At 44.0% G+C, this 13,324-nt stretch overlaps 1 protein-coding gene across 1 annotated transcript in view; it reads right to left on the reverse strand.

Annotated features, from left to right (window-relative positions):
* LOC120029926 (epoxide hydrolase 1-like) overlaps positions 1–9,999 on the reverse strand; it is an 80,872-nt gene extending 70,873 nt beyond the window's left edge. Inside the window, exons 1-2 of the mRNA XM_038975237.1 lie at positions 9,917–9,999; positions 8,002–8,227 (exon numbers count right to left, since the gene is read on the reverse strand). Of these exons, the coding sequence (XP_038831165.1) occupies positions 8,002–8,227; positions 9,917–9,939 (249 nt within the window). The 5' untranslated portion in view covers positions 9,940–9,999. The remainder of the gene's footprint in view (positions 1–8,001; positions 8,228–9,916) is intronic.
* Between the last annotated feature and the right edge of the window lie 3,325 nt (positions 10,000–13,324).

Below are 13,324 nucleotides of genomic sequence, written 5' to 3' on the forward strand. Positions count from 1 at the left end.
AGCCATAGTATGAGATGACAGGAGGCCATGATCTCAAAACGTTTCTCAGAGTAGGAGTGCTGATCTAGGAGAAAGCTGGGATGATGAACTGAAAGTCATTGACAGCCACCATACTGATCAAATCCTGCCAATTTGCTTGTAAATATCCTTTGCAATTTATTTTTAAATGTGATCTGTTTTATGACTGCTGCCATATGAATTGCCTCTGAGGACATTAAAGTTGTCTGAATCACTTATCGGAGGCATTTTGCTTATCGTTCATTAGGATAAGTAGCCTATACTAGAGAGATGTGAAGTTTGAATTCAGTTTCCTAATATGGGGGTTTGTTAATGACTACAACCATCAAACTAGTAGTTTAAAAATGATCATTTTAAACTGTGGTGTACATTCATCTTATCAATGTATTATTCAATTTCATCCAGGATTTCTGTCCATATGGCCCAGCGCTGATCTAGGATCAGGTTCCCCTGTCTATATAAACCTGCTCCTACTGATCTAAAAGGCCAAACTGGAGTGCTGATCTGAAGTCAGTTTGACCTTTTACGTCACAAAGACTAACATTATATGGACAGAGGGTACCTGATCCTAGATCAGCACTGACGATTTGTGACTACAGACAGAGGTGTTGACCGAGCGGATTGACATGTATACACCATACCCCTCTCTCTCTGTCAGGGACGACTCTCTCTCTGTAACCCCGAGCCCAGTCCAGGGACGACTCTCTCTCTGTAACCCCGAGCCCAGTCCAGGGACGACTCTCTCTCTGTAACCCCGAGCCCAGTCCAGGGACGACTCTCTCTCTGTAACCCCGAGCCCAGTCCAGGGACGACTCTCTCTCTGTAACCCCGAGCCCAGTCCAGGGACGACTCTCTCTCTGTAACCCCGAGCCCAGTCCAGGGACGACTCTCTCTCTGTAACCCCGAGCCCAGTCCAGGGACGACTCTCTCTCTGTAACCCCGAGCCCAGTCCAGGGACGACTCTCTCTCTGTAACCCCGAGCCCAGTCCAGGGACGACTCTCTCTCTGTAACTCCGAGCCCAGTCCAGGGACGACTCTCTCTCTCTAACCCTGAGCCCAGTCCAGGGACGACTCTCTCTCTCTGTAACCCTGAGCCCAGTCCAGGTACTATGTTTCTATAGAGGTTCATATGAATGACTGGCATCACTTGTACAGAATGATTGTAATGAATATGTTGTCTGGTGTAGCTTGGGTATGTGCTGTACTGAAAGCAGTGTTGGTGCTGTGACTGTATATAGCCTACTAAGTTACTTTGTGCACTGTATACCTACTTGTCATCTGGTTGTACCTGTATAATGTCTTGGTTTTCTATTGTTTAAAATGTTTTTCTGAAACAATCTTTTGGAAATATACAGTACTGTATGTAAATCTAAGCTGGATCACTAAATTATAAGGTTCATTTGAATTATACACATTTTGCAGCATACATAGGTCAAAGTCTTGTGAGTTATTGACTTGGATGTTAATTTGTTTAATTTCTTTATTTGGATCCTCATAAGCTGATGCCTTAGTGACTGCTAGTCTTCATGGGGTCCACAGAAAATTCATCATGGTTTCCTGGACATAGATTAGGCTAAATCTAGACCTAGACTAAAAACCATGCTCAATGGAACACATTGAAGTATATTTAGTTAGGAACTCCTCTCACCTGGTTGTCTAGGTCTTAATTGAAAGGAAAACCTACAGACACTTTGCCCTCTGTAGAATGAGTTTGACATCCCTGCCTTACAGGGTCGTCACAATAGACATGATTACAGCAGTATTTCATTATTGCAACAAGAGAAGAACAGACATCTGTGATTGAGCCTGCTTTCACACAGTTGTTGTGCAATCTGGAAGACATTTGTAATCTGTATTTAAGTGCTGATAACTTCATTTTTTTATTACAGTATTGGTCCATTATGTTGACTGTATAGGCTTAATATTACACCAACACAATCACTGAGCATGATCATATTGCAGTGTTAACATCACTGATTGACAAAGTATTTACCTGATAATCAGACAGTGCTTCTGACTTTTTATCATAGATTAACATTTAAATGTTTTTAGTACAGAGCTACAATTCCAAGCTGTAGTGTTATCAAGTTCTGCAGTCATGTTGGTTTTTCTTCCAGGCACTTGGCAGGAGTGGAGAGTCGACCTCTTGTATCCATCAACTCTACAACTTCTCCACCTTCTTCACAAACTGCAGCAGGTCGTCAGCCAGGAGCTGTGGCTCCTCGAAGGCAGCGAAGTGGCCTCCTCGGGGCATGTAAGAGTAGGAGTAGATGTTCCTGAACCTGTCTCTGGCCCACGACTGGGGCACGTGCATTAGCTCGTTGGGAAACGCGGCCAGGCCTGTAGGCACATACACCCCCGTACTGAGGACAGGAGAGACAGGTTAACAAACACAGCCACACATTTACATTTTTAGTCAGAGCAGACACTCATTTTAGCAGAGTGTCTGCCAATCAGTGCATTCAACTAAAGTAGGTAGAAAACAACCACCTGGAACATCTCATTATTGGGAGCCTGTTATCATAACACAAAGCAAGCATGATCATGGGTTCAAGTCCCGCAAGGATCACATAAAACTACAAAATGTAGTATACGTCCCTTGGCATGTATTATTAAATAGCGTCTATTATTGGTTTTTAGGAACAGCCCGTGTCATATTAAACTGGACAGACCCTGTAGGAACAGCCCGTGTCATATTAAACTGGACAGACCCTGTAGGAACAGCCCGTGTCATATTAAACTGGACAGGCCCTGTAGGAACAGCCCGTGTCATATTAAACTGGACAGACCCTGTAGGAACAGCCCGTGTCATATTAAACTGGACAGACCCTGTAGGAACAGCCGGTGTCATATTAAACTGGACAGGCCCTGTAGGAACAGCCGGTGTCATTAAATGGACAGGCCCTATAGGAACAGCCCGTGTCATATTAAAAATGGACAGGCCCTGTAGGAACAGCCGGTGTCATATTAAACTGGACAGGCCCTGTAGGAACAGCCGGTGTCATTAAATGGACAGGCCCTATAGGAACAGCCCGTGTCATATTAAACTGGACAGACCCTGTAGGAACAGCCCGTGTCATATTAAACTGGACAGGCCCTGTAGGAACAGCCCGTGTCATATTAAAAATGGACAGGCCCTGTAGGAACAGCCGGTGTCATATTAAACTGGACAGACCCTGTAGGAACAGCCCGTGTCATATTAAACTGGACAGGCCCTGTAGGAACAGCCCGTGTCATATTAAAAATGGACAGGCCCTGTAGGAACAGCCGGTGTCATATTAAACTGGACAGGCCCTGTAGGAACAGCCGGTGTCATATTAAATGGACAGGCCCTGTAGGAACAGCCCGTGTCATACTGGACCATATGACACCACACAAACAAACTCACTTGTTATCCAGTCTGTTCTCAATGTTGGTCTTTAAGTTCTCCTTGTAGAACCTCATGGAGGACACGATGGAGCCGGTGGTCCAGTAGATCATGATGTTGGTCAGCAGGTCGTCCAGGGTGAACTTCCTAAAAGACAGGAACCAGGCTCTCAATGAACCAATCAACAGCCCTGGGTTTTATTCATTCTCCAATAAAAACACTTTTTCAGTTGTAAATGTGCACTGATGAATACAACAAAGGTAGTCCCTCTTTCAGTTTGTGATTTTCCCATTTGGTGTCAAGTGAATAGGACTGTGAATGGGTGCTACCAAGGCAACATGTTCATGCAAATAGATTAGGATCATTGTTTTGCTGGGACAAATAAAGTTATTGAATGTTTCCCCTACAGTTTTGGCAGATCTGACCATCATTTGATTAAGAGTAATTGATGGGACAGCAATATATTTACCCCCCAAAAAGTATATATTTCTCCACTCACAACCCAAAGTAAACAAGCTGAACTGTAGCTTGTACCTCTCCAGCCCCCCATCTTCCAAGTCCCTGTTGTTGAAGTCAGTCCAGGTGGAAAACTTCTCCAGTATGTAAGCAGCCAGGCCTACTGGAGAGTCATTCAGTCCACAACCTGCAGGGGGAGACATTTCACAATATGATTAGAACGACTACTACAGCTAAACTATCAGAGGTCTGTGTGTCCGTGCATTTATTTATTTTACCAGGGAGTCATACTGAAACCATGGTCTCTTTTACAGCCCTGAAATACATACAATACACACAAAATATAAATAAAGAAAGAAAAACAAGATCATAAAAAACACATTCATTGGTAATAAGGTCATCACTCAGCTTTCTGAATTGCCCTAGAGGCACCAAAACATAAAATGGAAAAACATTTTGAAGATAGTTCTTAGACATTATTTGTGGAACAAAAATCTGCATGAGAGCACCAGCTGTTCCAGAGGACCAGCTACGGTATGTTTTTTCATATCTATATTTTCAATTTGTTTTCTATAACATTGATGTGGGGTTTAGAACAGTAGGCGTATTGGAAAAATTCCAGTTTTATATTTAACCTAACTTTACACATTCTTTGCGACTGTGTTCCAGACGACTGTGTGATCATGCTCTCAGTTGCCGATGTGAGTACGACATTTAAAAACAGGTCAACATTCACAAGGCCGCAGGGCCAGACGGACTACCAGGATGTGTACTCCGAGCATGCGCTGACCAACCGGCAAGTGTCTTCACTGACATTTTCAACCTCTCCCTGACAGAGTCTGTAATACCTACACGTTTCAAGCAGACCACCATAGTCCCTGTGCCCAATGGCCAAGGTAACCTGCATAAATGACTAACGACCCGTAGCACTCACATCTGTAACCATGAAGTGCTTTGAAAGGCTGTTCATGGCTCACATCAGCACCATCAATCTTTTCAGTCTCCTGAGGGGGAATGGTAATTGTCGTGCCCTCTTCACAGCTGTCTTGGTGCGTTTGGACCATGGTAGTTTGAAGCTCTCAACCAGCTCCATTACAACACCGTCGATGAGAATGGGGGTGTGCTCAGCCCTCCTTTTCCTGTAGTCCACGATCATCTCCTTTGTCTTGATCACATTGAGGGAGAGGTTGTTGTCTCTGACCTCCCTATAGGCTGTCACATCGTTGTCAATGATCAGGCCTACCGCTATTGTGTCGTTAGCAAACTTGATGGTGTTGAGTCGTGCTTGGCCATGCAGTCATGGGTGAACAGGGAGTACAGGAGGTGACTGAGCATGCACCCCTGAGGGGCCCCCGTCTTGAGGATCAACGTGGCAGATGTAATGTTGCTTATCCTTACCACCTGGGGGGGGCCCGTCAAGATGTCCGGGATCAAGTTGCAGAGGGAGCCGTTTAGTCCCAGGGTCCTTAGCTTAATGATGAGCTTTGAGGGCACTATGTTGAACGCTGAGCTGTAGTCAATGAATAGCATTCTCATGTAGGTGTTCCTTTTGTCCAGGTAGGAAAGTGCCGTGTGGAGTGCAATAGAGATTGCGTCATCTGTGGATCTGGGTCTAGGGTTTCTGGGATAATGATAATGGTGTTGATGTGAGCCATGAGCAGCCTTCATGGCTACAGGCGCGAGTGCGACGCGTCGGTAGTCATTTAGGCAGGTTACCTTGGTGTCTCGGGCACAGGAACTATGGTGGTCTGCTTGAAACATGTTGGTATTACAGACTCGGTCAGGGACAGGTTAAAAATGTCAGTGAAGACACTTGCCAGTTGGTCAGCGCATGCTCGGAGTACACATCCTGGTATGTTGACCTGTTTAAAAGGGCTTACCCACATCGGCTACGGATAGCATGATCACACAGTCGTCCAGAACAGCTAGTGCTCTCATGCATGCTTCAGCGTTGCTTGCCTCGACGCGTGCAGAGAAGTCATTAAGTTCGCCTGGTAGGCTCGTGTCACTGGGCAACTCGCGGCTGTGCTTCCCTTTGTAGTCCATAATAGGTCTGCAAGCCCTGCCTTATGCCGGTGTAGTAAAATATTAAGTTCTGTCAAGTAATGTTTTAACCCGTTACATGCAGCCTGGTCTAGGACAATTGAGGAAAGCCTCTGAATTAGCAGCGAGTGATCAACAGTATCAAAAGCCTTTGACATGTCAATGAAGAGGGCAGCACCATGTTGCCTTTCATCCATACAGTTAACCACATCATTTATAACTAGGGATGCAGAAGAGTTAGTGCTATGACCTGGTCTAAACAGACTTATTTAATTTTAAAATACATTTCAAAGACACAAAAGATCTTAGCTGAGATTTAATCAAGGATTCTAATACTTTAGCTAGGCAAGAAAGTTTAGAAATAGGCCAATAATGATTTAGGGCACAATGGTCACCACCTTTGAAGGTTGGAGTACATGGGCCGTCTTCCAAACCTTGGTGACAGTACCAGATATAAATCGTCAGGTTAAAGATTCAGCCATCAGGGGGACAGCGAGCTGCAGCAAATCTGGATCAAGCATATCACCAGGTGTGTGTGGTGGTGTTAGGAGTACTACAGACCGATGGTAAAAACTGACCAACAAAGCAGTCCATTCAGTCTCATGCTCAAACAACAAGCCTGGGAGTTGTGGGTCATCAAAACGCCAGGCGATATATCAGGTAAAATAAAGCTGTGACATTCTCACCAGCGGAGTCTGGCTTGGTGCCCTGGATGTGCAGGTAGCCAGTCTCTCTGATGATCTCATAGATGTTCCTTTCCATGAAACCTACTGAACCAAACAACCTTCTGACATCTTCCCTGGTGAACCCAACCAGCCAGGGCACGTAGCGGCCAATCAGGATGGAAAACAGGACACCGAACCCCCTCAGTTTGCTAGTTAACATGTTGAGGTGGAGACCCTTCACACACCTACACAGTAGCACAGGAAGAGAAGATAAAGAGTGTGGTCATCCAACAGAGAAATCTTTCTGCTTGATGGTTACAGTGTTGATGTTCTGAAGACATGTTCTTCTGTGTCTGGATAGGTATAATCAGTATTGTGGTGGAGCTGTGTATCTGAAGGGTCTGGATAGGTATAATCAGTGTAATGTTGGCACTTACACCATATTGTTCCCACCTAACAGATCAACAAATATCAAAAGGGTTTGAGTTCCAAGGGGAAGGACTAGAGAGAGAATTGGGGCCGGCTGTCTTATTTTTTTTAATTAAGTCAGTTAAGAACACATTCTTTATTTTATTTTTTTATTTTTTAAATTTTCTCCCCTTTTCTCCCCAATTTTCCGTGGTATCCAATCGCTAGTAATTACTATCTTGTCTCATCGCTACAACTCCCGTACGGGCTCGGGAGAGACGAAGGTCGAAAGCCATGCGTCCTCCGAGGCACAACCCAACCAAGCCGCACTGCTTCTTTAACACAGCGCGCCTCCAACCCGGAAGCCAGCCGCACCAATGTGTCGGAGGAAACACCGTGCACCTGGCCCCCCTTGGTTAGCGCGCACTGCGCCCAGCCCGCCACAGGAGTCGCTGGAGCGCGATGAGACAAGGGAATCCCTACCGGCCAAACCCTCCCTAACCCGGACGACGCTAGCCCAATTGTGCGTCGCCCCACGGACCTCCCGGTCGCGGCCGGCTGCGACAGAGCCTGGGGGCGAACCCAGAGACTCTGGTGGCGCAGTTAGCACTGCGATGCAGTGCCCTAGACCACTGCGCCACCCGGGAGGCCCCAAGAACACATTCTTATTTACAATGGACGGCCTTCCCCAGCCAAACCCGGACAACAGTTTTTGTCCCCGACAGTGGATAGAAATGTTGATGATCTGACATTGTTTTAAATATACAAATTAATTAAACACATGTTATACAATTGCCCGTTGAAATTTGGTTACCATGATGACATAATCCTGTGGTTGAAATTTCACCCTCAAAACAACAAACAGTTTACTTCTTTCAAATCTAAATGTATTTTACATGAAGATTCCATGTCACAATATGTTGGAAAATTAAGTTAAAACAAAGTGGACTGAACCAGTTTGTGCCCAGTAGAAACTGACAGTTAGACCTGCAGCAATTATGAACTTCATATAAAGTATTAAGTTTCACCCCCTTATTATCCTACCTGTATCTCTTCATCAGAAGTTTGGACCTGAAAGGGGAAAACCTTCTCATCCTCTGACTGAGGCTTCTCTCCTGCCCCCCACCACCCATCCCCTATTGGAATGCGCTTGGCCTTCGTCCCTTGATACACCCAGTAATAACAGGTCAGCAGCCCGCCCACGGCCACCGCAGACCCGGCCACCAAGAGCTGCTGCTGCTGGGTAGGATCCAGGCTGGAGAGGGCCTGTCTGGAATACCAACACACAAACAACCCGGAAATTAAAAAACATGTTAGCATCACAAACCAGGTTTCCATTCAACCTTTCTATGCGAGTAAAGTACATATTAAAACAACATAACGACAGGCCTGATGAACACAGAACATTAGTTGGTAAACTTTCTAAATGTCGACAAAACACGCTAGACAAGGTGTGATCTTTTTGTCTGTAAAATTAATTATGCGAGAAATGTCGTTGGAAATGCTTTTATGCGCAAATATTGATATAACCACCATCATCAAAGTAAATTTGGAATCAAGCAATGCCATGTCGTTTGGTCCGTTCACTACTACTCGTTGGGAAAGCATACAGTTTATTAGGCTAGCGATTCAATCAATTATGAAAGTGCAAGGTGATGAATTTGATGCCTCGTTCCAATATATAACGAAGGTTTATTCTGGTGAAATGATCATCAATGCTTGGCTGCCGTTTGACAAATAAACATTTCGCTCTTTTGTCCATAATAATCTCACCATGTAGGCAAATTCGTTTTTATCTTGGCTTCCGTCGTACATATAAACAAACTTGCTCTCATCATGTAGGCAGCGCCTACCCACACCGTATCTATGAGCTGTTGCCAAAACCAGAGATTCGCTATATAGCAAAACATTTCTTACAAAACTATCAGTAGTTGAAAATGCGATGGAAACCCATTGAACTTGTTTTTTATTTTGGCACATGGGAATTTAACTATTTCATTCAACCTCCCAAAACCTACTCATTGCCCCCCAGGGAATTTTTATTTATTTCAGAGGTAAAAATCTGAATAAAATGCTTGTATGGATGTCAACCCTAATATATTTATGTCGTCATCACCAATCAACTGCATTACAGTTAAAGCTGCAAAACATCACTTTTTGAGCAACCCAACATCTGTCACTCTCATTGAAAGCAAGTCTAAGAAGCAGTAGATCTGTTCTATGGGCGACATTTCTATGCATCTTTTTACTTGGTGTTTTGTACACAAGCTTCAATTAGCTGATATTACTATATGTGGTAATGGAAAATATATTTCCAAATTGTTTAAATAGTGTAGAATATCATCGTTCCATACTTGTAGTCAAATAAAACTGACAGTAGGCGAACTATTAGAAGTTTTGCAACCAGAAAATAGCGAAGTGATTTCTGCACGTGCACCTTTAAAAACGACACGCCTCCAAACCCAGATTTCTACATGTGCACCTTTAAAAACGACACGCCTCCAAACCCAGATTTCTACATGTGCACCTTTAAAAACGACACGCCTCCAAACCCAGATTTCTACATGTGCACCTTTAAAAACGACACGCCTCCAAACCCAGATTTCTCTATCCTAGCTATGCTACCAGTTTATACAAATGGAGTTAGCATTTTGCGGTCACTTCTTCCAAACCTGAAAAGGGACGATTTCTAAATGTTATGCATCGAAAACAGCCAAATATATGCAAATCGAACATTGGTAACCAAAGTGTGGGCCTGTTACAATACATCGATCATGATTTGACGAATCTCCACTTTGTTTGTTGAAAGTGCGCCGCCAAACCGCCATCATTCTTCTATCCCGACTGTCTGCGTTCCATTGACCTCTTTAGTCTTAATCACATCTATAGGCGATGAATATACTCTTATGCAATGGTTTGATTAAATACGCCCTATTTATCCACATAAAGAACTACTCACTTCAGAACTTCAATAGTCTGCATGGTTACTCAAGAGTCCTGCAGTTCCAAAGTGCGCTCCTGTCTGTGCGTCAGTGATTGAAGTCTGGACGTTTGTCGCGTTCACATCAACTGTGAACACGGAAATCTCCGACTTCAGTGCTTTCACCACAACTGGGAACTCGGGACAAACGAGTTCCGACTGGGGAAAATATTTTTGAACGGTGATCCAACTCGGAATTCGAAGTCAGGACCTCACGCATCTTTCTAGAGCTCAGAAGTTCCGACTTGAAGATCACTTACATCATGTTTTGACCTCGTTTTATTCACGAGTTCTCAGTTGTATTGAAAGCACCATTTCTCTAAACTATTGACATATGTCCACAGTGATGATAAGAAAATACAATAATTCATTCTAATTTCATTTCTCATGTTTGTGTCATCAATACCTTGAGGCCATTGACATAGGCTATATAACAAGCACAGAAGTCAAATCACGAATATAGCCTAGCCCCATGTAAAACTCATTCCAAGGAGGGCAGAGTGTCTGCAGGTTTTTGCTCTACCCCTGTTCTTGATTGATGAATTAAGGTCACTAATTAGTAAGGAACTACCCTCACCTGGTTGCCTAGGTCTTAATTGAAAGAGAAACCAAAAACCCGCTGACACTCGGCCCTCAGTGGAATGAGTTTGACACGCCTGGCCAGGCCTAGCTTGTAAGTAACCACTGTCTAATGTCAAAGACACTGGTAACTTCTAACTGTGGTCTAACAGTAGGCTTAACGCTAGAATGTATAAATAGTCATAGCTTCCCCAAAGCCAATAATAGCCAATAAAGCCTAGTCCTATTTAGTTTAGCGTCACTTATATAAAAACAGAGAATTCGTTTTTTAAGAAATCCATTGCTGTGCAGGCTCTCATTTCATAATATATTTCCATTATGAGTTATATAGCTGTAGCCTACAACCAAGCAAATAAAACGGGGTATGCCACTCTAAACTGGTTTGACAGAAATGGTAGCAGAAGGTGAATGGTTAACTTTTGTTGCACACATATCCAGACGATGCTACTTCCCATGTAGCGCAAATGCTCACTCTCGGTGTGATGGAGGCGTTAGGTTTTTAATTGAAGTGATTAGTGGAATCAGAATCAAGCCCCACCCCTCAACAATCAGAAGTGACCTCAACACGTTCATATAAAAGTCGTCGGAGGCGAGGATTTGTTGTGGTGTAACGTTACTTGATACGATCGGAGTTGCAATAAAGACCGATATCAGACGGGAAAAATGCTCATGAATTGGAAGATCGTCGTTCCTTTGCTCGCGGTGGCATTCATCGTGACGAGCGCCGATGGGATACCGGGGGGCGTCGTGGACGCAGATATGAACGACCCCGCTACCAGAGACGCGCTGAAGTTCGCGGTGGCCGAATACAACAAGGGAACAAACGACCTGTATGTTAGGCAGGTGGCCAAGGTTGTCAAGGCTCAGAAACAGGTCAGTCCCTTTTTGTTAATCTTTTTATCAGTGTAAAGAAGACACAATGTTGGTCGTTCATTTGTATAGCATAGTTTCCACGGTTGAAATATCTTAATATAGACCAGTGAATTTATTAACGCACTTCATCTACTCTGAATGCGGCAGAATGGTCAATGTTTTAGTTAATGTACGACACCTGTCGAATAGGACCGGTGTCAGTAAACTTCGGCCAAAACCCAGTTTGTTGGCAGCAACAGTCATCAACGCTCTTAACATGAGGACAGCTGACCAACTCTGCTAGGCAGTGGCGTAAACATGTTAAATTACTAGTCATTTTTTGGCTGTTTTTACTTTACTATTTGATGACTTTTACTCCATACAATTTCCCTGACACCCAAAAGTGCTCGTTACATTTCAAATGCTTAGCAGGACAGAAATGGTCAAGTTCCCTTATCAAGAGATCATCCCTACTACTCTGCTCTGGCATACTCATTAAACACTAATGCCTTGTTCATTCATTGTTGGCGTGTGCCTCTGCATATCCATTAATGACAAATACAAGAGTTGTGATCTCTGGTTTGCTTAATTTAAGGAATGTGAAATGATTTTATACTTTACCTCAAGTAGTATTTTTACTGGGTAACTAACGAGTCATTTTCTTCACTCTAGCTCAAGTGTGACAATTTGGGTACTTGTTCCACTGCTGCTAGGGCAGTAAAATGGTCTGAGGTGTACACTAATTTGTCTCCGGAAGTAGCTAGCAAGCTAACCAACTACAGTTCAATCGCACCGACAATTGTTTGAATGTTGAATGACGAGACCGAGGCATTGATGCGAGTAACCAGTCTTGTTCAGTACATTGCAATACCTCCGGGAATCTCAAGCACACCGGTAAAAACACTGGACTTGCAGTAATGAACATTTACCAACAGATGGCATCACTGTGCCATTATACACCCATAACAATCTAATTGCATTTTGGTGGTCATTTCCAATGGAACGCTGCATGTCTTGTGTGGTGCATATTTGTATTTATTGAACGTATGCGTTGATGGCTCTACAAATGGTAGAAAGCGAATAACTTGTTGCGCACATCTAGATGCTGTCGGTGTGGTCGAGACGTTAACCTGGGTGCTTGACTGCTATTGTAATGTCTGAATGCTTGGATCAAGCCTGCTCACAGCAACACCCTCTGAATTACATGGACAATCTGACGACACTGCATTTATGAACGCCCAGACGGCGCTCTGGACGTCGAGTTAATTTAGGAATACACCGTAGCTACTTTATACAATGGCGTTGAATAGGCCTTTGCTTAGCTTGAAGGGTATTTCTACCGTATGCATGAAGTGCTAATGTCTGGGAAGACGGTGTTTGGAGGATATATTGGCACAGGGGTTCGTCGAGGGCCGGCAACCATGCCAATATATCCTCAACACTGGCTTCGAGGGCATTGTCACTTTTTATACGGGTTACCAACAGTCAATTATTGTTAGACCTTTTTTAATTAAACTTTATTTTGGTTAAAGTCAACACTATTTCGTACTTCCACGAGATATATTAACGTCACAAACATAAGGTTGCTATCCAAGCCGGCTGGTCGTATCGGTTCGTTTGCAGGAGATGAGACTCAGTCATTGAGCGTTGTTCTTCTGTATTCATAAATGAATCACTAGAACAGGTTCCTCATTCAAGATGGGTGATTTCTATGTCTGAAGTGCTGACCATCCTCTGCTTACAGGTGGTAGCTGGGATGAAGTACATCTTCACAGTGCGGATGGCCAGGTCCCTGTGCAGGGAGGGAGGCGTGCCGATGGACTGCGCTTTGCATCAGGGCCCAGCTGCGGTAAGGACCACAAGGCTAGCCTGGTCCCAGATCTGTTTGTGTTAACACTGGCACTGCAGCTCAGTGCTTCCTATATGTACAGCTAAAGAATGGTCCATTTTTAGTTT

The sequence above is a fragment of the Salvelinus namaycush genome, chromosome 35 (genome assembly GCF_016432855.1).
Source record: "Salvelinus namaycush isolate Seneca chromosome 35, SaNama_1.0, whole genome shotgun sequence".
NCBI classification, from domain to species: domain Eukaryota; kingdom Metazoa; phylum Chordata; class Actinopteri; order Salmoniformes; family Salmonidae; genus Salvelinus; species Salvelinus namaycush.